The following is a 24,763-nucleotide window of genomic DNA, read 5'->3' as shown; positions in this document are numbered from 1 at the left end:
CAAAAAAATAGTGTAAGTGTCAAGATTAGTTGATGCACGGTAAACTAACACGAATAATATTGCATTGGCATAAACTAAGACAAATAAATGGCTAAAGATTTTTAAGCAGTATTGGTCATTGTTAGCTCATGTTAACTAATGCATTTCCTAATGTTAACAAATGCAATCTTATTGTAAAGAGTTACCATTTAAAAAAAAAAAGAGGCAGAAACAACACATTTTACAATAATGACTTACGTGACCGTTTTATAGCACAAATGTGTCAACATGTTAGTTTGGCTTTTATTTAAAATGTATAACTATAAATAACAACAAAAATAATGAGATTAAATAATAAAATCTACATCATTACAACATATACAACATGGACAACCCATAACAAAGTGCAATTCAAACAAAATAGAGATGAGAGAAACAAAAAAAGTGCAAGTTGAGAGTATTAACTGTCATATTTCATGTTAAATGTTGTGTAAGTTTAACAATGCCCAAACACATTTAAGCACTATTGACAGACAACAACAATTTCAAATGCAATACTTTTCTCCATGCCGTCACTGTAAGAGAGTCTCACAAGGACTGCAAACACAAAGTGAAGCATTCAAACAAAGATTTTAAATAACACTTACTCAATATCATGTACAACAGCAGCCACTTTATGTTGACTTTTCCCTTAAAATCGGCACAGCTTAATTTTGATGTAGTATTTTAAACACAAGTATGGAGACACCTGCCATTCAAACATTCATCCGCAAGGTTGCAATTAGCATGTTATACATTAGAAAGAACTAACTCAAATAATAAATACTGAAGGACGCTAAACATTAAGAATGCTGGATTTAAACATTTAAGCAGGTACTGTACAGAAGCGCTGTGATCGCAAAGAGTGGATGTTTAGGCAGGGTAGATGCAGGGACGTTATAAAATCCGAGGAAGGCCACGGTATACAGTAGATGACATGCCATCACAGAGTCTCGTGTTTATCAGAGTGTATTGAGTGTATTGAATGAATATTTAACGGTACAGTGTTGCATAAAGGTTATTACACAAATATAGCAAAGTATACTGTAATACATCAATCCCAATATGGTTCATGGCCGCCATAAAAATCATACACAAGCACGCACGTACCATCGCAACATATAGATAGATTCGCAACACAAACACGCATATTTGTTCAACCAATTCCACAGACTTTTATGCAAGTTAGATTCCCATAATCCAGACTCTTTGTTCTTGCAGTGTGCGTCTGTGTGTGTGCTGTTGGCCTTGTGGCTGGTGCTGACCCTATGTTGCCTGTGTCCAAAGTGTAACTGTGCGATCGGCAGAAGAGGAGATGAAAGAGAGGTCGTGTGTGTGCCACCTGCACTGAATAACTTTATCAGCATGCTCGCCAGCTACAGTCAACGGCAGCGGTTTCGTCAGGTCCCCTGGAAAGCACAGACATTAAGATATTTTAAATGCACATCAACATACATGCGCTTAAATTTAAAGGGGACATTTCACAAGACTTATTTAAGATGTAATATAAGTCTTTGGTGTCCCCAGAGTACATATGTGAAGTTTTAACCCAAAATGCCCCAAAGAGCATGTTAAAATTGACACTTTGTAGGTGTGACAGGGTTCCCACACCTTAGTTAACTTTAAATTCAAGGGCTTTCCAGGTCCAATACCCTCAAATTCAAGGACTAAATGTGGGGACACATTTCAAGTGAGAGCAAGGTTACATCGTATTACCTTTTAAGATACATTGTTACAGTTCCCTTTCAAGGGAACTCGCGCTGCATCACTGCAGTGACACTTTGGAGATGCCTCCAAGTGCGTCTGAATGTGTAGATCAAAATCAACCAATGGTGAGGCGTAACGACAAAGACAGGGAGACACGGGAGCCAGGAAATATATCGCTATCTGAAATATTGCCAAAGACGGCGTTACAGGGTCACAGGAAGAATGGCAAGGGAGACGCAGCGTCTCGTTCCCTTCTCAGGGAACAACAGTTACATACGTAACCGAGACGTTTTCATGTGTCAAACATAACTATGCAAAAAAGCATTTTGGTATGAATCAACATTCGCATACATAAGATATAAGCATTTATAGCGAACAGTTTAGCACGTGCGCTTAAAAAGTCTAGAATTTTTATGATATTATCCTACACTAAACAGGGAATAATATGGATTTTTTTTTCCAGAAAACTTCTTGCATAAAATGAATTTTTTTCCCTAGATTCACAAACTTTCAAGGATTTCAAGAACCCGTGGGAATCCTGTGCGAGCAAAAATGTGCAGTTTTTGGGTGTGTCCTTTAAAATGCAAATGAGCTGATCCAATTATAGCACTTAACTCTTTCACCGCCAGCATTTTTAAAAAAAGTTGCCAGCCAGCGCCAGCGTTTTTCATGATTTTCACCAAAGTTTAATGCCTTCCAGAAAATGTTCTTCTTTAAATATATAAACATACAATATACCAAATGAAAGAACAGACCCTCTGCTTTCAAACAAAAAAAAAAACGTTTCATCCTACCTTTAGTGGTTCTTTTGCAATCAGCTTTTGAATATGGGTAGGTTTTTGCAAAAACACCATATTTTGAGCAAAAAGCAGAGATAATTCAATTTTTATGACGGACTTTTGATAGAGATCCCATTCAGAGCGATCTTTAAAACAGACACGGAGATGCAGCAGCTTGCCATAGGGCAATACTTCCGGTTTTAAAAAGTTGCGGAAGGGCGCCACCTGGTGGATAATAGCGGTATTGCGGAAAGACGGAAAATCTCGTCATTGGCGGGGAAGCGTTTTCTCTTAATTGACGAGATATCTCGTCAATGGCGGGGAACGAGTTAAACATGGAAAAAGTCAGATTTGCTAGTGTGTGCTATTGCGTATTGCATGTCTATTATGTACATCAATAAATGCAAAAAAATATCAATGTAAAAATAACCAAATATTATCTTTTGGCAGTTCTGCACGGCTGCAATCTAGGGATGTAAGTAAATGATAAACAGTACAGTAGCAAAATTATTTCAACCGATTAGTTTCATAAATCCAATTTAATAGCACTCAGATGAGATCTCACCTTGCAGATCACTGACGATAACTTTGGAGTCGTATGATCCCGTGAGCAGGTAGTGGGCCCCGGGTGAGAAGCGCACCGATCGGACGTCGCTCGAATGTGGCCGGTACGTTTGAACCATGCGTCCGCCTCTGATGTCGTACAACATACAGGAGCTGTCCTCCTGCCCTGTTGCTAGTAGACGCCCACTCGGGTCAACCGCCACTGACGCCACGGGGCTGCCTGTAGATCACACACATCACAAGGTATATCAAGCAACATATATTCACAGAAACAAACCTTTAAACTTAAAAAGGACCACATATTTGAGGTCTTCTCCAGTCTAAAGAAATGTACCCTACCCGAAATGACCAAAATCACTTTTTACTTGAACCCGACATGAATAAATAATTTTTTTTGAAGAAACACCCGACCTGAGACAAACCCGAGAAAATTAGACAGGGGTCCGACCCGACCCAGTGGCAATTTTTTTTAACTCGACTGGACCCAAATGTAAACAAGATTGACGTGTGTGCAGTCTGCATCCCTGCATGCACCAATCAGATAGAAAGAAACCCTGTTGTCCTTGCATGCTCCATTTGTTTTCCTTTGTTATCTTTTAGACCCGAACCCGCTCTGCTCTCGGGTCAGACCTCAAGTTTTCGGATCTAAAATGGACCCGTGAAGACCTCCACCACAGATCAAAAAAAAAATTAACTGACTGTAAATACAAAGTAATTTAAGCCCACCTGAGCCATGGAAAGCTGTGCCCACCACTCTTACACAGCTAGGTACCCGCAGGTCCCAGAAACGCACCGTCATATCCTGTGATCCAGACGCTATCATCCAACCTCCCCACGTGTACAGAGACAAGATATGACCTGAATACACAGACAAATCATATTAGAGACCCAAATATTATACAGTAAGTACAACCAATGTGAGTGCAGGTGTTTGAGATGCTTGAAGGCCAATTTTATATTTGAACAGGAACTGATGTAGGTGTATATACATAGATGTTGTTCATGTTGCTATAAACGCTTAATTTAGGGGCAAACTGTCCCTTTAAATGTTCAGGCGTGTGTATAATTTTGTACCCGTGTGTCCACTCAGCGCGTGCAGACCCTGTCCTCTCTGGCAGTCTGTTGTGTAAATGTTACAGTCTCCAGCGCCGGCGCTGATTAAAATGGCTCCTCCGCTTTCAGGCCCTTCCATGAACGCCAAGTCTCTGATAGTCCCATCATGCATACTGAACTCAAGATCTGGACCTGAAGCACAGAGAGTAAGGTTTGGCATAAATACCTGCAACCAATTGGTTGACTATGACACAAACAACACAAAAGTCGAAGGTTTAAATCCCAGATATACAAGTACTGCACCTTCTGATAAAATAAATAGGACTATTGGGATTTATGAGGTCTTTTTATTTGTAATACATCTCTCTTACCTGTAGCATTGCAGGTTTCAGGGTTAAAGGGCAGCACTTTGACGTATTTGTCGTTGGACCCGGTGGCCAGCAACTGACCGCAGGGGCTCCAGGCCACGCAATATATGGAGCCTTTGTGATGTTTGTTTCTCTTAAAGCGGATTACAGGAGGTTTGCTTGTACCCGGGCTGCTGAGATAAACAGACATCACACACTTGTTCCCTCTACTACTCAAACATTTTATCACTAATCTATCATTTACGGAGTTCCCACACCTTCTTATTCAGATATGAATGTGTGGTTGTTTAAAAAACAGAGACTACACACACATAAAGCAATTTATTGCTAATTTAGCAGGTTTAACGTAGTATGTGTGGGCAGCTGACCTTGTGTCCAGTGTATCAGGATAGGCACACACACGCAGCGTCTTAGAGTTTGAGCCGACAGCGTATAAAGTTCCTGTAGGGTGGAAGGCCACGGCTCGCACCGCCTGTGTGTCCTCCAGAGTGTTAACCATCACAAACTTAGCTTTAGACTTCTCTTTCTAAGAAAGAGAGAGAGAGAGAGAGAGAGAGAGAGAATAAATGTGTGTGATGATAAAGCTGTACTGTATGTATGTTAGTTGTGCTGAGCTGTAGGGGGCGCTGTACCTCTGGGCCTTTAGAGCGGGTCAAGCTGCTGTCATTGGGTTCAGGGTTTTTTCTAGGGGAGGTGCTGCAGAAAGAGATAAACTATTCATAAGAACATCCACTGACCCATGTGAAGTCAACCAGTAATACTGACCAAAAAAAACAAACATTACTAGGCAGAACTAACTTCTAAAAGATGTGAATTATTTGGTTAATTTTAATCATTAAGCATCACTTTAAGGTGCATTGTGTAACCTTCTGGAAGGATCTCTTCTTTCAGTTTTAAACAGAGATGGCTATACTTATACTAGTTTATAACATATGGCTATTTTAAGCTTAATTCACACAAGCAACAGTTGTATATCAAATGCATAATTTGTGTTTGTTTTGATGGATTATGCAACCAGGCAACCAAGAACCTCAAAAGCTTCTGTGGCCTCACCTCAGGGGTAGCACAGGTGACTGGCTGGGTGTAGGTAAGGCTGCCTGCACTGCTGATCTCTGTGGAGTGCTGGTAACCACATCACTTACACCTCCATCTTCTCCCTGTGTGTGTGGTGCCGCTGAAGCTTCTTTTGATAGATTGTTGCCATTACTGCCTCCATTACACTGCTGTGACAGAGCCTGCACCTCTTCTCCTAAATCATCCATTCCCACATTTAGCTCCTCCAGTTTTTGAATAGACCTGCAAAAATACAAAAGAACTTCTTTAGGATTTCGATTCAATCTTCTAGCTTCACACCTAATATAAGTTTGACACGTGACATCTGCGTCAACTTAGGCTGTTTCTCAATTCCAAGAACGCAAAGAAAATTGATTAAATGTAATGTTACGGGGTCCACGACCTTCAAGTCCAAAAAAAGTGCGTCCATCCTTCACAAATTAAATCCAAACGGCTCCAGGATAATAAACAAAGGTCTTCTAAGGGGAATCCGTGCGGTTTGGTTGTAGAAATGTCCATATTTAAAACTTTATTAACGTAAATAAATACCTTCCGGTAGCACCGCCATCTTAGTCGCGTCCGCATTCAGGATGAGAGCTTACGAAGCCTACGGAGGCTACTCTGCTGCTCTGTGCCCCCGCCCTCCGAATTTGTCATACGTCACTAAGAAAAGTGCATACACTACGCTAATACTCTCTCCTGAATACAGAGGAGTCTAAGATGGCGGCACTACCGGAAGGTAGTTATTTTCGTTAATTAAGTTTTAAATATGGATATTTCTACAACAACACCGTGCGGATTACCCTCAGAAAACCTTTGTTTATCATCTTTGAGCCGTTTGGATTTAATTTGTGAAGGATGGACGCACTTTTTTTGGACTTGAAGGTCGTGGACCCCGTAACATTACATTTAATCAACTGAAAGATCTAAAACATTTTCTAAAATATCCGAAAATGTGTTTGTCTGAAAAACGATGGACATATGCAACTCGGACAGCTTGGGGGTGAGTAAATCATGGGTTCAATATCATTTTTGGCCGAATTATCCCTTTAAAGGGATGATACTTCTGTCATTATTTACTCATCCTCATGTTGTTCAAAACCTGTATGAAGTTTTTTCTGATAAACACAAAAGCAGATGTTTTGATAAATGATGGTAAGCACACAGCTGATTGTAACCATTGACTTCCATAGTAGGAAAACAAATACAATGGAATTCAATGGGTACCATCAACTGTGTGCTTACCATCATTTATCAAAATATCTTCTTTTGTGTTCATCAAAATGAAAAAACTCATACAGGTTTAACACAACATGAGGGTGAGTAAATGATGAAATAATTTTCATTTCTGGGTGAACTATCCCTTTAAATATTTATTCATTTTTCCTTAGGGACTCCTCCATCCTCGCTGCACCATCTGTAGAAGCCTCATTAACTTTTCATCCTTTCCTCCGTGTCTATAAAACACCACCCAACAGCACAACTACCATAACTGGTAATTTCCCCTTTCGTCAAGAGGGCGGTTTGTTTAAAACCCACACAACACAAGTGACATGAGGACACAATAGGCACACAGTATAAACAATCATTTTTGTACCACCATAAAAACTCTTTAAACTTAAAGTTTACTGAAACTGCCATATACAATCTTAAATTCAGTTTGGGAGTAATATTCTCTTGATTCCTCTGACCGAACAATGAATGACTGTCCTGTCCCCCTTCCCTCCGACACGCTTCATTATTTATGCTTCTCAACTCTAATGATGACATCACCAGTGGAACGGCACAGTTTTACAACCTCTCTTTGTTATGGTTCTGCTTAAGGATTTTTCTGTAACCACAGTAACACAAAAAACAAGGAACCGTCAGAGCTGAGCAGAAGAGGAAGCAGAGAGGATTTTACAGCTAACTCCCGAAAACATTGTGTCCCCCAACAACAAAAAGTATATTACAGAATATAAACCATTTCCAGAGGTAGTTTTGCACCTTGTGGGCTGCAAAAGGTGAAGGCCCAACAATAAAAACATAGCCCCAGGCCACATGAAAACAAACTACGGTGCTGTCTGGTACTTAAACAATGACTATGCAAATGTGTCAGATGTGAAACAGGTCTCAGAACGTCAATGTGCATATGTGCGTTCTCCTTAGGGATTTCTTTACCCCCTTCAACTGTCCCGGCTGCTCGCTGCACCATCTGTAAAACCCTGAGGTCACTTTCATTGTCATTATTTGTTATTCAACCTTAGCTGTTAGCAGCATCAGATATCAAATCTTTTCTGTCTTTGTGTTTGTTCACTACAGCTGGATTGCAGTCCAATCTCAGTACACAGATCTCTTAACTTCAATAATGGTGGTGGTGATGATGATGATGATGTAGAAATTGACTGACCTGGTGAGGAAGGTCTCCGTGAGATTGGGCTTAGCAGTGGGCGGGGTCTCATTCTGCTGGACTCCGCCTTCTCGCAGCATCTGCTGGTATAGTTCCCTCTGCTGCTGCTTCTGTTCTAGATGCTGTTGCACACGCAGACGCTGGCGGTAAAACTCCTGAAACTGCTCTGTGGAGTCCCGTAGCTACATAAACAACAACACAGAGACAAAGATGTTTAGCTGAAGCATAGCAGACCTCTCTTTATACACATTTTCTTTTACTAATACAATTTCTAATATAAATTGATGTTTTGAGGTAATTTACGTTTCATTTATTTAACCCCTTAGGAATTATTTCCATAAAGTTGAAAATATCTGAACATACACAACTTTACAAATTAGATTCCCACAGGGAATGTACGTAATCTTCTCTGGATAGACCGCAGGAATTTTAGGGAAACCACAGGATATGGAATTAAGGACAATAAATGTCTGTCATAACTCACATTATCTGATGTGTCTGTGTGTGTGCGTGTGTGTTTGTCCACAGAGAATAAAGAATGATAAATGGGATTCCACAATAGGTCTGCATTATAATAAATCTTTAAATCTCAACTTTCTAGAACCCTTTTTCCAACCAGAATCTTTAAAGGGGTGGTTCAATGGTATTTCATGCATTCTGACTTATTAACACAGTTTAAGAGTTGGTTTCCTCATGCTTAACAAATGGAAAGTGTCAAAAAAGCAATTGGATGTGTTACAGAGTATTTCTGTGCCGAATGCACTTCACCAGGGTTCGTACAAGTTTCGGAAAGTTTTTTTCGATTACAGGTTCAGCTGACGTTTCAGGGGTATGCTATACGTATCACTTGTTTTTATGGGCAATTCCCCCGGAAAACCACGCCCACATGTCAATCAGCGGGAGAGCCGAGGACACTAAGTAACAGGCATCACGTCATGCGACAGCTTTGTTTTATATCAAACTCAACAATGGCACAAAAAAAGAAGTGTGTTTTTAGATGTAAGGAGAAGAAAGCCATCATTATGGAAACAATAGATATAGTTTGTTTATTCAGGGTAGCAGCAGAGTTTTGTGTGCGTGTATGTTTAACGCTGGATTTCATTGAAAAGTCTCGTCCGGGTCATGAGTTGCATACGGTAAGTAAGACTTGTGTTATGTTGGAAATAGGTGCGTAAGTGCATATTAATATATTATTATATATAAACGACACAAACATGTGATTCGTAAGTTGTCCAGTCAGTGTTGTATAAAGTGTTGACTCGGACTTGCTCCTCCCGCAGCTAGTAACTCCTCCTTCCAAATTTTTTCGTACATTATCGGAAAGATCTGTCTTTTATAAATCTGATAAAACTAAAGACTCTTCGGAAATATAAAGGATGTAATACTCTATAGGTACTCCAGATTAACATTAGATATGCAGAAACAGTGTATGTTATAGACGCTTTAATGGACCTAACCCTATTCACAATAACAATCTCAAATGGTCAACATTCTAAAAACATTACTAACAACCACAACTTCTATTAGACTCAACCAAATCTACTCATGATATCTAATGGTCAGCATTCTAGAACACAACCAACTAGGGATGCTCACATTGACCGTTTAACTGTTAACCGAAGGTAAGAATTTATGACCGATTAACATTATCAGTTAAAATAAAAAAATATTTGTTCATACATAGTGCGTGTCGTCATGAGCCGACAGACATTTCGCCACTTTTCTATCTTTAATTTGTGAATGTCCTGTAAATGACACAAATTATTGCTGCCCTGACGGTCTGATAAAGTAATCATTTGTATGAGAAATCATTTGTATGCGTGTTTGGAAGCTGAACGGAGACATGCGCGTGTCCGCGCAAGATGACGCGGTCCGTCTCGCGCACATCCGGACAGACGTTCGCTGGTGGCCTCTGACCCTGTCCATAAACATCTCTCTTTTTGCACAAACGGAGACAGCCGAAAAAGCAAAACTTTCTGAAAAGCGTCCTGCTTTAGAAATGACCACTGTGGTAGATGAAACGTAGACAATCTGCCCTTTTAGGATATTAATCCTCTGGACTGATCGCGTGCTTTTTAATAAGGTAATGTTGCGTGAATATCTGATAATGTATGAATCCTGGTTCTGTTGTTGATCTGTCGCTGCTGTTTGCACGTTCAAATTAAATCTTTTGTTTTTACTAGTTCACAGACAACTGTCAACTATATTTTTACTCAATGACAATTTCATATTAAAATCTTATAAGTTAACGGTTAATGTTCGGTTTAGAAGCTACGGTTGTCGGTCTGGAAAATTAACTGATATTAGCATCCCTACAACCAACAGTCAATATTTTAGGAAAGGGACACACCAAACCGACGGCAACAAAGTAGTCCTACATGAGATTAGATATCTTTCCATATCATCAGGTGGCAGTAGTCAGTATTGATTCATGGCAAACTGGAAGAGCTAGTGATAGCTGGGATCCAAAACATAAGCAAAGCAGCACTGGCTTACCAGTTTCACACAAATCCCACTCATCACAGATGGAGTCATATCTTTAAAAATATTCACTTAGGTAGCCTGCCCACCAAATCTTTTACGCCCACAGGCGACGTATGTTTTCAACTGTTTCCAATGGAAGCGCAGCTTTTTTCAGAAAAGAAGTTAGCTTTATTCGTCAATGTCAGTTCTCACACGGCCGTCCAATCGCAGTGGATGAGGCCGTTACCACAACAACCAACCGGCGCATCGTACAATGACTGATTAACAACGTAGAAGTATCACATCAACCAAAGCGCTTAGCTGAAGAAAGCTGGCATTCGGCGTCCGTCCCCCCTAAGAGGTTAAAAAATAAGCCTGTTGGGTCTGTGGGTTCCCTCTTGACGTCTCATTGGAATAATCTGACGCCCAGATGAGCTGCACTGCCGATTTGACATGCTGAATCAGCAAAAACCCAAGCTAACTCAATATAACAATCTCTAATGTCAACATCTAGAACCCTCCTAACAACTTGTAATGGTCAATATTTTAGAACATGCAGAATCGTAATGCTAAGACCAACAGAAGTGAATAATGACAACACTAAATACACTGTAAGAAAGATTTGTTGGTTCAACTTAAAAAGATAAATAATGACATCACTAATACACTGTAAAACAATTTGTTGGTCCAACTTAAAAAAGTAAATAATGACATCACTAAATACACTGTAAGAAAGATTTGCTGGTTCAACTTAAAACATTTTGGTTGCCTTAAAATTTTGAGTTTATTCAACTTAAAAATATTTGCTTACTAAACAAATTGAGTAAACATTTTGTAATTAATATTTTTAAGTTGAATTAAATCAAAAATTTAAGGAGAACCATTTTTTCTGCACTATATGTGACCCTGTCTGCAGTTAAAACAACTTGTTTTTGCAAGTCAATTCAACATACTATTTTAAGTTTTGACCTGTGAATAGTTGACATAACTTTTTAAAAACTAATTTCTTTAGTTTCTCTTTCCCCGCCAGCGTTTAAAAAAAAATTTTGTCAGCCAGCGTTAGCATTTTTTAAATGCTTTTCACAAAAGTTTAATGCCTTTCAGAAAATGTTCTACATTAAATATATAAACATACTGTACAGTATATCAAATTAAAGAACAAAGCTTCTGCTGTAAAAAAAAGTTTCATCCTACATTCATTTGTCCTCTTTTTATCACCTCTCAAATATGGGTAGGTTTCTTCAAAAACACAAAATTTTAAGCAAAAAGCTGAGATAATTGAGAGTGATCAGAGTGATGATCAAAACATACACAGAGTTTGAACTGTTTGACCTAAGGGGTTGCTTTCGGGTTTTGTAAAATGGGTAAGGACGCCACCTGGTGGATAATAGGAAAATACGTATTGACGGAAAAACGCGTCATTGGCATCTCTTAATTGATTAGTTAACTTGTCAATGGCGGGGAAAGAATTAAAGAACCATATATATATTATATTATATTATATTTATATTTATATTTATATATATATATATATATATATATATATATATATATATATATATATAATATTTCGACGAGGCATTTGTTCAAGAGATCAGTTTAGCAACTAGTCAGACCATTAAAAAAACGAAACCGGAAGTAAGGTTCGGATCCAGACGTGTATCACCTGCGTCCGATGAAACCGTCTAATAATATATATATATATATATATATATATTATATTATATTATATTATATTATATTATATATGTTTAATTTGATAAAAATGCTGCGAGATTTGGCTTGGATTTTACACAATCTAATTTTAAGCATCAAAGTTTGATTTCACATTTATTTCAATCTCTGACACGACCTTACTTCAGTTATACTTAGTTAATATTAAAGACATAAAGGTTATAATTTCACAGAAGATTGTTTACATTATGTAGAATGATTTAACCTTAGCTAGGTTTTCACAAGCAGTGTCACATATTTTCTGTAGCACTATGTGACTTTTAGAATTCAAAATCCGATGGGCATGTTGTATTTCTAATGTTTATCAGGGTACCCCCAGGATTGTCAAACCTAAATTCAAGGCTTTTTAAGACCTTTTTAATACCACTTCAAATGAAATTTAATACCTACATCGCACCCATTTCGGTAGAATAAATCATTTTAAATAATGTAATATCAAATAATTAATATTTACAAGTGTTTGAACATTCATGACAACATGCCTCTGAAAGGCTGAGTCCAAGGCCCAAATGGCCTAACACTTATCTTTACCCAACAATCAAAACCAACAATCAAATAGATTTAATAGATTTAAATGTACATTTATTGTAAATTTGAAAATCTCTCAATCAGGGATGGGCAACTGGAGGGCCAGGGGCTACATGCACCTCTCCTCTTTATCTTGTGTAGCCCGCCACGTTTTGATATGACCTTTATGTTGGAGAAGGTAATTTATGATAAAACAATAGCCTTGTTTGATCCATGAAATAAGCTGCAAACCAAACAATAACACCAATTTTAAGGTATTAATTTTTTTTGCTATTCAATATAGTTAAGATAATAACAACATCTAATACCACTCATCAGTAATGCTCTGAACCAAAACAATACTGACAAACAAAATTAACCATATTATGGCAAATGAAACAAAAACCCCTCAAACAGAACAACAAATTAAAATGTAATGCTATTTTGACCCTAAAAAGACAAGAGATCTGTTCACTGAACCAAACAAAAAACTGGACACAAGCTCATATATAGATATATTTCTGTTAATCTTTTCTGTTAATCTTTATACAAGACCATACTAAAGTTTTCTACTGCCAACTTAGTGTGACAATGTAAATATGTAGCCTATAGTATGTATTGCAAGATGATACTATCTAATCAAACAGTAAACAAAATATATAATAGCTTTCAAATTTGCGTTATTGTTTGCAGCTTATTATTGCATGGATCACACAAGACTATTGTTTAACATATAAATGACCTTCTCCGACATAATGATCATATTGAAACGTGTCTTCTCCTAGATTTACTAGATACGGATTGTTGAACAGAAGATTGTGTGTGTCACTGATTAAATCAAACAACCGATTACAGGTGCGAGGACACCCGTCATTGTCCCGCCCCCACAGTCCCAAAGTCAACTTGATCGAGCAAGTGTGTTGTGCAGCTGCGAGCGCATAGAGAGAGTCGAGCGAGCGCTCATCCCAGCCTTTACTTTATCATCCCAGCCTTTTTATCTAACTTTTTACTTTGCTCGCGTGACTGCATTTGTGCGCTTTGAACAGAGGTGCGCTCTCGTGAGGACGTTTTTAGCGGGCGATTACTGTTCTGTGAACACGCGAGAATGCTTTCCCGCGCGCGAATAGTGTTCTGCGCGCTCGCTAAGATGCTTTTCCGAACATGGATAGTGTTTTGTGCTCGTATCTGTCGCTCGCGCGTGGTTTTTGTGCACGCGAGTTTTGTGTCCGAATTAACAGCATATAAATCTATTGATCATTTGAAAAATTAAGACCTCCGTGAAAAATTCAAGACTTTGGGGTGAAATTCAATACCTTTTAAGGCCTTAATATGGGAAGATGAAATTCAATACTTTTTCAAGACTTTTAAGACTCCGCGGGTACCCTGGTTTATGCAGATGGCCAACTCTTATATCTTCACTGTGACTTTTAAAAGCCAGGTGCAGTCTAGAATAAATTTGAGAGATACTGTTGTTCAATTTAATTAAATTGTCTCATAAGTACCTCATTCTTCTCTGCAGAACCGGGTGCTGGGGCGTCCTCACCTGGGGCAGAGGCTGGGCGAGAGTTTTGAGGAACAGGTGAGTTCATCATTTTATCAGATGGAGTTTCAGTTCTGGAGCTGCAAAACCAGAGAGTCCACGTTATTTTGGGAGGCACACACCTTAGCTATTGTGCTAAATGTGTTCTGAACAAATTGTAATTTGAAGGCATTCAGCCCCACCTGAGAACATTACTGAGAATCTTAACCATGCAAATCACACAACCAAGGCCACAATTCTTAATTCTTATTTGAAAACCAAAATAAGCCTAGAAATCTGAGGTGGTTTAGATGTTCAGGTGACGGTTACCTCTCAGGTGACTCCTCAAAGATGCTATGACATCCTGAATTGTCCATCATCACACTACGGTTCAGTTGGTGAAAGTTAGCAAACGAGTGCGACATGGGTGAGGTTTGCCCTCCATTTGTCCTTTGCCCCCTCTTTTCTTGCCCAGACAGGCCGTAGGACAACCCATCCAACGCCGGGTTCAGAGATCGGGACATGTAGGTGTCTGCCGACTGCGGTCGTCGCAGGGGGGATGCGGGGTACGGGGAGAGCTTACTGATAAGCGGAGTAAGGAGGTCAGCGTAGCCGGTCTTGGCAGGTTTCACGAGCCGATCGACATGAATGTTGAGCATCTTCTGTTCAAAGGCGCAGGAGAAGACGCTGGGCGACAGGTTCTGCATCCAAGACAGCATACTCAGGTCGAGGTCGTCGCAACCGTTCCCGCACAACATATCTATACCCAGAAGCACCTCGCTCTCTGTGATCTCTTCTCCGGTGGCTTTGCTCTGGCAGAATTCTACGCAACATTCGTACAGAACGCCTTTGATCAGAAGCTGGAACAGACGATTGGAGCTGGCGCGAAAGCCGGCTTCGCTCAACTTCCGATCGGCGGGAATGAACTCCGCCACCATGCCGCAAGCCTCCTCGAAGCACTGGACGCGCGCAGTGCTTGGGTTCCAGTCCTTAAACTCAGAGTGGTTGGTGAGGCGAGGCAGCGTCAGGAGAAGACAAAGCTTGCTGTAGTCATCTTTAGATGGACAAAACTCTTCCAGAGCATGAAGAGACTTCACGGCTTCCTGCATGGTTAGCTCCAACTGAATTGTATCATAAATAATAGAGAAAGGGACTTGTTAGTTGTGCTTGTTAGTAAGAGTTTTCTTTTACTGAAACGATCATGTTTTTTTGGACAGTGTACGATGGTAATGCCATATAAACCATACTGGTATATATAAATTTATTACATGGTGCTCTGAAATGCCAGATTGGCCAGTGGTGAAATTCTGAGGTAATTTATTCCCAGATACGTCCTGAAACTAATAACACAGCCTCATCCGGGTACTGCAAGACATTCTTATCAGTGTAGTTTAATATAAATATGCATTTTTAATAACATATATGAGATTTTATTTACAAATGATTAAACAAAATGCATCTTTGAACTTGTTTGAGTGCATGTCATCTTAAAGCTGCTATAGGTTTTTGTACAAATGAGCCAATAAATCTTTATTTTGTTCCCATATATTTACTCATGTGACAAGAAGTTGCCACGTAATAAGTGGGAAAATGTATATCCAGCCTGGTTGTTGTCGCGTAAAAACCTTTAAGGGTGATACAAGACCCCTTGCATTCGGCATCCTGATCATCTGTCTGAATGTATTCTGCAATAACATTAAACCTTATTTATTTTTAATCAGTGCTGTATAACCTACACTGTACTATAGTTTCAGTTTAGGTAACTATTTTTAACATGTCCTATAATTTAATTAATTTAAAGTTGAAGAAAGAAAATAAAGCTGCCACATCACAACAGACAGAACGAATCAGAGATGAACTGTGACAACTCATCTTACACGGCACCGGTTACCATGGTGAAACTGTTATCACTTACGTGCTGTGGCTCATCTTCCGCAGACATTGCGTTGTTCACACACAAAGCTTCTAGAAACTTCTGCTTCAGAACGATGTAGCGGAACCTGAGAGGAGACCATATACAGTAAAAACACGGTAAACTACTGTAAGTGTCTGATTTAATACAAATGAGTTAATTCATTATTTGGGGTGCTCTTCACTTAAAGGAATATTCCATTTTCTTAAAAGAAAAATCTAGGTAATTTACTCACCACCATGTCATCCAAAATGTTGATGTCTTTCTTTGTTCAGTCCAGAAGAAACTATGTTTTTTGAGGGAAACATTGCAGGATTTTTTTCATTTTAATGGACTTTAATAGAGCCCAACATTTAATACTTAACTCAACACTTAACAGTTTTTTTTCAACGGAGTTTCAAAGGACTATAAACGATCCCAAACGAGGCATAAGGGTCTTATCTAGCAATATGATTGTCATTTTTGACAAGAAAAATAAAAAATATGCACTTTTAAACCACAACTTTTCGTGTAGGTCCGGCCCAGCGCGACCTAACGTAAATGCGTAGTGACGTAGGGAGGTCACGTGTTACATATATAAAACGCACATTTGCGGACCATTGTAAACAATAAACTGACACAAAGACATTAATTAGTATCAGTTGACATACAACAACGTAGGAACGGTCCTTTTTCAAGACGCTTGTAAACACTGGGGAGTTTTGCGTTCGTCCTCTGTGACCTCTTGACGTATTGCGTGGGGTCAGCTGGCGCATCACGACCGGATCTACATGACGAGAAGTTGTGGTTTAAAAGTGTATATTTTTATTGTCAAAAATGACAATCGTTTTGCTAGATAAGACCCTTATGCCTCGTTTGGGATCATTTATAGTCCTTTAAAACTCTGTTGAAAAAAAACGTTAAGTGTTGAGTTAAGTATTAAATGTTGGGCTCTATTAAAGTCCATCAAAATTAGAAAAATCCTGCAATGTTTTACTCAAAAAACATAATTACTTCTCGACTGAACAAAGAAAGACATCAACATTTTGGATGACATGGTGGTGAGTAAATTATCTGGATTTTTCTTTTAAGAAATTGGACTAATCCTTTAATAATAAAAAAATAGATTTGGTTATCAGAGACTGTTTTACAGCAACATCCCAACTCTAAATCCCATCCTTTTGGTTTATTAACCATAGTGTAGGACTGGGCAATATATTGGGTGGGATTGTCATGCGCATCTCGTCAGTAAAGCCGGTTCCTTGATTAGTAGTAAATCACCATAACCTGCTTTCAGATGGAGCGACATTTACTACACAGAGCCGTAATTCACTGACAAGCTGGACGATACGTCCGCGGTAATGAAGATGAAAGGCATAATGATTTCAATTTGGAAACTATTAAGAACATTGAACTTGTCAGATCCTAAATTAACAAATGGGGCTGACCTTTTCCTGTCAAATTTATCAAGACCCTCGAGAGGCTGAATGAACTGCAGCACTTCGTCCCACTGTCCATCTAGAATAAGTTGCCTGTGTGGAGGGGAGAAAGAGAGAGAGAGTCTAAAGTTGGAAAGTATAGTCAGACACTTTGACTCATAGCATATTTTAGGACAACAGACTACACTAACAAAAAAAGAACCATGGCAATACAACCGAAGAGCTCAGATGCAAAAGTCGCTAAACTTCAACTCCGTCAAAAATGAAATGATGATGATATTGACCGAATTCTCTCGGCACATATTATACGTTGATCAAATACTTTCACTTCAAATCTGCTTAATCCTGGCCTCAGGCCATTTCGAAATAATTGCTGACAGAGCAAAGTCAGCAATGTCCTCTAAGTGCACAAAAGAAGAATTGGATAAGAGATAAGTAAGAGTTTATTTTATCTGATTAAAGGGTTGTGTACACCAAAACTTTTACGCCCGCGGCCGGCGCATGTTTTCAATTGTTTCCAATGGAAGCTCGGCGTTTTTCAAATAAGCCAGCAGCTAGCGGGTTTTTTCCGTGCTGAAAACCGGCGCTCGGCGGTTTTTCCGCGCTCTGCGCTGAGCGTCGAGAGTTGAAAGAGATTCAACTTTGGGAGAAAAGCTCTGCTCGTCAATGTCAGTTCTCACACGGCCGCCCAATCACAGTGGAGGAGGGGCGGGACATTACCACAGCAACCAACCGGCTCGCAGCAGAAGTATCACAGCTACCAAAGCGCTCAGCTGAAGAAAGCTGGCACTCAGCTGAAAAACAGCTGGCATTCGGCGTCCTCAAGGCGCTTTCAGCCGCGTTTAAAAGTTTTGGTGTGTCCAGCCCCTAATAGAAGATTACAGAATGAATTAGGATACTGACTGCATTTTTGACCTTTGTTCAGAAAGGACAGTGAAGAGTGACTGGAGACTTTTTTGGATATTTTACCAAAAAAGCTTGCATGCACATAGAGGTTTTTGCAGCAAAAGACTATCAAATTTGTGAGAAAAGTGACATTTGTCAATATAAAGCATTTCAGTTACTGACCAATAATCTTTTTATGTCCATTAAAATGAAATTATTGAACATAAACATAAGAGCCTGATAAAAAATGCTCATTTACAGGAAAACACGGCAGACGCACTTAGAGGGTTTTGGACACAACTGTAGTACCATGGTTATCTTTAAGTACTTTGAAGTGCCATGTAAATTCTGTGACATGAGAATATGTCATCACATACTCAAAATATATTCAAATATAAAAAAAGGTAAAAAAAGCTCTGATTACACAAAATTAAAAGTCATGTAATTGATTTGATATTTACATTTAATATTTATAAAAATTTTTTGAAAGAATATTATAATTTAAAGGCTTCATTTGTACCTGGCATACATGTTGTATGTTGCTTAAAAATACAATTTATGTCCATTTGAAAAGTAGTTGTTTGTATATGGAAAGATTTGATAACAACACATTTTAGTGTAGCACAGTGACATTGTGGTATTTTTTGCTTAATGTTATCATACCGCCAAAATCTCACACCGACCCATGCCTGCGTCCAAGGGAAATCTACTTATATCTGAGTAGTGGGCTATTGGTTAATCTAAAATCTTAAGATTCAGCCCTCAGCTTCAAACGACAACAGTTTACAGTTTGGTTTTAAGCTGCTACTAGTAAAACTTCATTCAGCTCAAGTAAGATAAGTGAATAGGAACAAATCAGCAACAATTCAGAAATGTATGTAACATTTCTATATATTCTGTCATCTAGAAACAGACGCAGATCTTTTTCTCATCTGTTTGTTATACTGAAGTGGCTCTATCTGAGGATCACGTGTGCATGCAGTGTACGTACCTAAGGAAGAGCATATCATCGGAGTAAAGGCCATTGATAACCCCGCTCTCCTTCTCCAGGGCCACCATACTGATATGAAGCTTACGTGAGTTCAGGAAGTCCAAGATCACCTTAATGATCTCCACCTCCTTCACATTTATGATCTCCTCAGCCGTCATGGTGGCAAGCTGTCAAAGACTGAAAGCACATAATTTGCATAATTTAGAAGATACTTGGATGCTAGCTCTGTGGAGATTGAACCAAGGTAAGCAGAAAGGTTCAATTCAAAAGGACAAGAGACACATTTTGTCAACCGAGACTAATGAGTAGGATGCTGGGGTTCAATCTTTGCTACAATACTATGGTAATTTAAAAGGTTCACCAATCAAATCAATGACTGATCAATCAAACAAAAACGTGGTAACTACACTTTTACTATAATAAAACCATTACTTGTTCTAAGGGGACCCAACCCAACCCTGGCAGCTTCTGTTTGGGGGTTTAAACCAGCCGAGATCTTTAAACACTGAGTCGCACCACCCCCAAACCTTCACCATGGGAAACACAGATTTGCTTTCTCATGCTTTCCCACCGCCGGAGTCCGTTACCCAGCATTCATCTAAACGTACATACGGGCCGCTTACATATACAAGGTCCTAAATAAGCCCCGTTACATCCCACCAGTTCCCTACTTCACTACCAGAGTAATAAACTAACGGGAACATCCACCCAGATTCAACGCCTGTATATCGCGAGAACCGCGCGGGGAGAGAGATCGAGTCATCCGGGCGGAGCAGCAGCAGCCTCCCCGGCCTCGCCTTTCCTCAAAACAACACTGATAATCGACCAAAACAGCCATTTAAATCTCACCTGCTGATCTCTACATATACGCGAAGTGCCAAAATCCTCTGTGGGGGTGTTGAGAGTGTGTTGACAAGCGCGGTGTGATGTTTAATCGCGTGATCCGAACGAGTCGTCTATCTTGTTGTCCCAACCGCTCGCTGGTTGTCAAGCAAGCAGCTTCCTCTGCGCGCTGCGCGCTCCACCAATCCGCGCACACGAGCACGCAAACCCGCCCAGTCTCGCGCTCATCTGCGGCTCAGTGGGGATTAACAGTGTTTGTAAGCATTATACTGAGCATTATACTAATATTTGGATTAAGGCTAATTTAAAAAAAAAAAATAGTAAGAGAATGGCTATTTCGGGGAAGTGCTTCTTTTAAACCATATAGATTATTTATTATAGCATGTTAAAATTTCCACTTTGTGCTGTTTTTTTTTGGGGGGGGGGGGGGGGGGTCCTTTAAAATGCAAATAAGCTCTGCACTAAATGGCAGTGCTGTGCTGTGGTTGGGTAGTGCAGATTAAGACGTTCTGACATCACAAGAGGAGTCAGATTTCAATGACGTATTTTTTCACGTGTTGCAGAAAATGGTTTACCAAAACAAAGTTACTGGGTTGTTCTTTTGCGTGTTTTCTAGGTTGATAGAAGCACTGGGGACCCAATTATAGCACTTAAACATGGAAAAAGTCAACTTTTCATTATGTCAAGATAACATACACATAATAAAATTACTTTTTGTTTCAATACTTAACTGGGTTACCTGCTGAAAAACATAGAAATCCTAATCCCTATATTAAAAACCCAGCTAAAACCAGATGGTTTGCTGGTTTTAGCTGGTCCTAGCCTGACAAGCTAAATCCAGCTTCATCCTCTTTAAAAGTGACCAAAACACATCTAGACCAGTTTGCTACACCATCTAAAACCAGCTCACTTGCTTGTTTTAGCCGTTTTTTCATTAATGGCAATACGAAATGTATTGGTTTTAAAAATTATAATGCTTTCTGTGGGACTCTGCTGGTAATGTGTTGGGTTTTATTGGTGGGTTTTTATCTAGTGGAACAAAACAAAATTAAATCCTACTGGAATAAGGCCCAAAACACCACATAAAGGAATTTTGTAATGCAAACCATTAAAATTTATATCTGTGTTCAGCAGGTTAAGTTGGGTTGTAATTTTATTAATTCTGATTTATTTATGTCAGCCACTAGTTTTATATTGTTGTCACTGTATCTGAAAAGCCTGTGTTGTTTTTGTACCCCTTTTGACTTTTAGAGACAACCACCCATTAAGAAACATTCACTAGAGTAAAAAAGGTGGTAACAACTACACTGAAAAAAATTATTCATTCAATTTACTCAATTTTTAAGGTAAGTGGTTGCAATCATTTTTCTTTAATTTACATTTAAAAAAAAGTTTTTTGTTTTGTTTTTCTAATTTTTTTTTTTGTTTAAATGTAGCTTAAATAAATTGATTGCGACCGCTTACTTAAAAAAATTTAGTAAATTGAATGAATCATTTTTTTCAGCCTGTACACTACTGGTCAAAAGTTTTACTCCTTCATTCTTTCTTTATATTTTTTTCACATTACAGAATAATAATAAACTCATCCAAACTATAGCATAACACAAATGTTACTGGGAATTATGTTGTAACTAAAAAAATCAAAAATAACTAAAAACTTACATTCTATCATCTGAAATGCAGTTACCCTTTGACTACACTATAAAAAATGTTTTTGTCAAATCAGCATATATTTTTATGTTACAAAACTTAACAAATTAAGTTAAACATTTTCATCTTGTTTTTATAAGTTATGTCAACTTATCAGAGGTCAAAACCTAAAATAGTAGGTTGAAATGACTTGCAAAACCAAGTTGTTTTAACTTCATGCTGCATTTTTTACATTGTAGAAATTACAAAACCGTACTTGTGTCATTTTATCAAAAAGCTTGGAAGGATAAATTTGAAAGAATATTGAAGGAGTTTATATTTAATCTGGGCTTTTATTGGCTGTCATCCATTTTAAAAATATATTTTTTAATACATTTTTAGTTTTCTAATACCAGAAATTAATCTGTTTTGCACAGATTTTTGTTTTTGTCCACGAAAGTAATTTCAAGCATTTAACCATACACCATTAGACTAAACGATTTTTAAGATCATTGTTAGGTTTCATAATATATGTATATATATAATACCCATAATTCCACTCTAAATTATGAATGACCAAGTCGATGCTACTATTGAATCTTAAAGAAAAGTTCAGACTTATAGATGTAAATCAATATTTTATGTTGAGGTTAACATTTAAATACAGATGTGGCCTTTAAAAATGCGCGTCTCTGAGAGCAAAATGCCGCGGAGACTTCCGAAATTCTGCGAGATCCCGCAGATGGGGGGTTCGGTGGGGGACGCAGGAAATATAAAAACCTGTAGAGGGCAGGCGTGTTTCATGTAGGCCATACTGACGACAATGTGTGTGCTCGACTTCATGCTGAGCGTATACTGTATGATATTGAAGTAACATGACACGGATTATTGATGTTTAGGCGATAGACTTTGATGTCATACAAATGCATGCTTTTTGGCAAACATTTTGTTGGCGAAGTTTTCTTTTGCCAGTTACATAAACATTCACATATTCTTCATAAAAATCCGACTCAAACGCGCATCATTTGTCTTATTTTTTCCGTGTACTTACAGTAGAAGAGACGTGATGTATGATAATCGAGTCTTATAACAAAATAATTCGCGAAGACCTTTGAAGAGACCGAGCGCATTTACGCAATATCATTAACTAGTTTATCTAATTTTACATTTAGTTCATTTTTGCATCTGAACTTTTAAATAGCTTTAAAATGGTTGTGTTGCGCTTTTCTGCATTACTGAACAGTAGGCTACTTTTTATATTATCATGTTTCCCTTTACATGGTATGAAACACGATAAAAAAGTATGCATTGGTGTTTAATACATTTCACTGAGAATTTGTATAATATGTTATACTTTTGTACTAAGGAAATAAAATCATATTGTGAGTGTAAATATTCATAAATTCGAGGAGTTTCTGAGGTGTATGTCATCGGCAAAATGCGCAGTTTCTTTGTTGCTGATTAAAAACCGTTGGCTATGTGATTGTTTAAAATTGACATTTTTTCTACTTATTATTAATTTATTTTTTGCCTACATTTACTCAAATAATATCAATGTGAAAATAAGTAAATCATACTTCAAGTTAGGCGTTTTATGTCAAATAGAAATAATAATAAATTGAAATATGCAATTATTACAGTTTTAAAAACTTAAATACATTACTCTGACCTTTTTAAATATATTGACTAAAATAATCTGTAAATGTAATACTTATATTATTAATACATCAAATAATATATGTACATTTTACACAAAATATCTGTTCTATTTTTAGTAATTTATTTTCCAACTAAAAAAATCGCATAACTGCATTAAGAGATTTTATTAAGTTACTTTAATCATTTATTTTAGAGATATTTACAAAGCCACTGAATCATTTTTAACAGTGTGTACATTATGACCTTACGGTAGACTTTTATTAAATGCATATAAATAAAAATATGTAAAACTAAATAAAAAAGATATCATACACGGACTGTATGTAAGCATACGTTTTCTTGTTCGGTGCACGTGGGTTTAAATGCCGTTTTTCTAAAGAAGAATTTTAAAACTTTTTTGGTGGTAGTTGAGAAGAATTCCTTTTTCCATTTCTAAATCATTTTGAGCGCAATAAAAATATATCATATTGTTATTCTTATTATATAAGAATACGCAATTTTTACAACATTTTTAACATATAGAAAATATACGTTAAGCATGTTGTGTGTATTTCCTAATTACAAGCTTTTGATGAAATTGCACCAAAACTAAACGTGCATAAAAACATAAAAAAGTCATTTAAATAAGCGAAAAAACTTTTTTATGAGCTTAAAATGTTGAATATAATGTGCTATTGCTGAAAATTGCCCATTTCTAAAGGAGAATATTCATCTTTAAAGATTAAGAAACAAAAAAGTACTGATAAGCATTCTCAAATATATATATATTCTGCAAGCACTCATTTATCATTTATTTAGTTTTGCGCTGTGTGTAAATGTGCTTTATAAATTAAACTTTACTTTACTTTACTTACTTTACTATCCATAATGATGTAATTTATTTTTTAATAACATATTGTCGCTGTCGGGCAAAGATACTCTCTGGACACCAAGACCATGTCTATGGGTTCAAGAATAACAAAATATTGGCCATATGAAAATCGAAAGTCATCACTTTATTTTGTCCCATTGTTTTCCATTTTGCGGGTGATAAAACTCCTGTGCGCGTCGTTCAAATTCATTGAAATTTCGTTCACTTGTAGTTTAGCAAGTATGTATACTACAATTTCAATAATGTTTTTACACTGCACATCGTCTGAGGAAATCCGAAGTTGCGTCGAGGGGAACCAAGCTGACAGCCGCGACAGCAGAGATTGTCACGTACCTACAAAAGGGTATTGGAAAAAGCTTGCATCTGACCTGCAGCGATATCATTCTGGCTTGGTGGGATGT

The 24,763-nt window shown here is 37.9% G+C and overlaps 1 protein-coding gene across 2 annotated transcripts; it reads right to left on the bottom strand.

Annotated features, from left to right (window-relative positions):
* Window positions 1-262: 262 nt before the first annotated feature.
* wdr47a (WD repeat domain 47a) lies at window positions 263-20,385 on the bottom strand. 2 transcript variants are annotated; one of them, XM_065262043.2, is made up of 15 exons: window positions 20,210-20,385; window positions 19,361-19,537; window positions 17,494-17,577; window positions 16,070-16,154; window positions 14,485-15,275; window positions 14,138-14,255; window positions 7,932-8,113; window positions 5,543-5,785; window positions 5,122-5,185; window positions 4,858-5,015; window positions 4,493-4,662; window positions 4,143-4,313; window positions 3,795-3,926; window positions 3,070-3,288; window positions 263-1,427 (listed from the first exon to the last, which is right to left on the bottom strand). In XM_065262043.2, the coding sequence occupies exons 2-15, from the start codon at window positions 19,516-19,518 to the stop codon at window positions 1,285-1,287; spliced, it is 2,718 nt and encodes a 905-aa protein (XP_065118115.1). In that variant the 5' UTR covers window positions 19,519-19,537; window positions 20,210-20,385; the 3' UTR covers window positions 263-1,284. The 2 variants fall into 2 exon arrangements, with proteins under 2 accessions (XP_065118115.1, XP_065118116.1); XM_065262044.2 differs by having other exon boundaries at window positions 4,493-4,659; window positions 20,210-20,384.
* Window positions 20,386-24,763: the final 4,378 nt, after the last annotated feature.

The sequence above is a fragment of the Paramisgurnus dabryanus genome, chromosome 6, assembly GCF_030506205.2.
Source record: "Paramisgurnus dabryanus chromosome 6, PD_genome_1.1, whole genome shotgun sequence".
In the NCBI taxonomy this organism is placed as follows: Eukaryota; Metazoa; Chordata; class Actinopteri; order Cypriniformes; family Cobitidae; genus Paramisgurnus; species Paramisgurnus dabryanus.
This window is presented reverse-complemented; position numbering and strand designations above follow the sequence as displayed.

Coding starts and splice junctions, on each gene's coding strand:
- wdr47a (XM_065262043.2), bottom strand. CDS start 19,518: ATGACGGCTGAGGAGATCATAAATGTGAAGGAGGTGGAGATCATTAAG. Junction 15,276..16,069: donor CGGAAGATGAGCCACAGCAC/GTAAGTGATAAC, acceptor GATACAATTCAG/TTGGAGCTAACCATGCAGGA. Junction 5,786..7,931: donor ACGGAGACCTTCCTCACCAG/GTCAGTCAATTT, acceptor GTATTTTTGCAG/GTCTATTCAAAAACTGGAGG.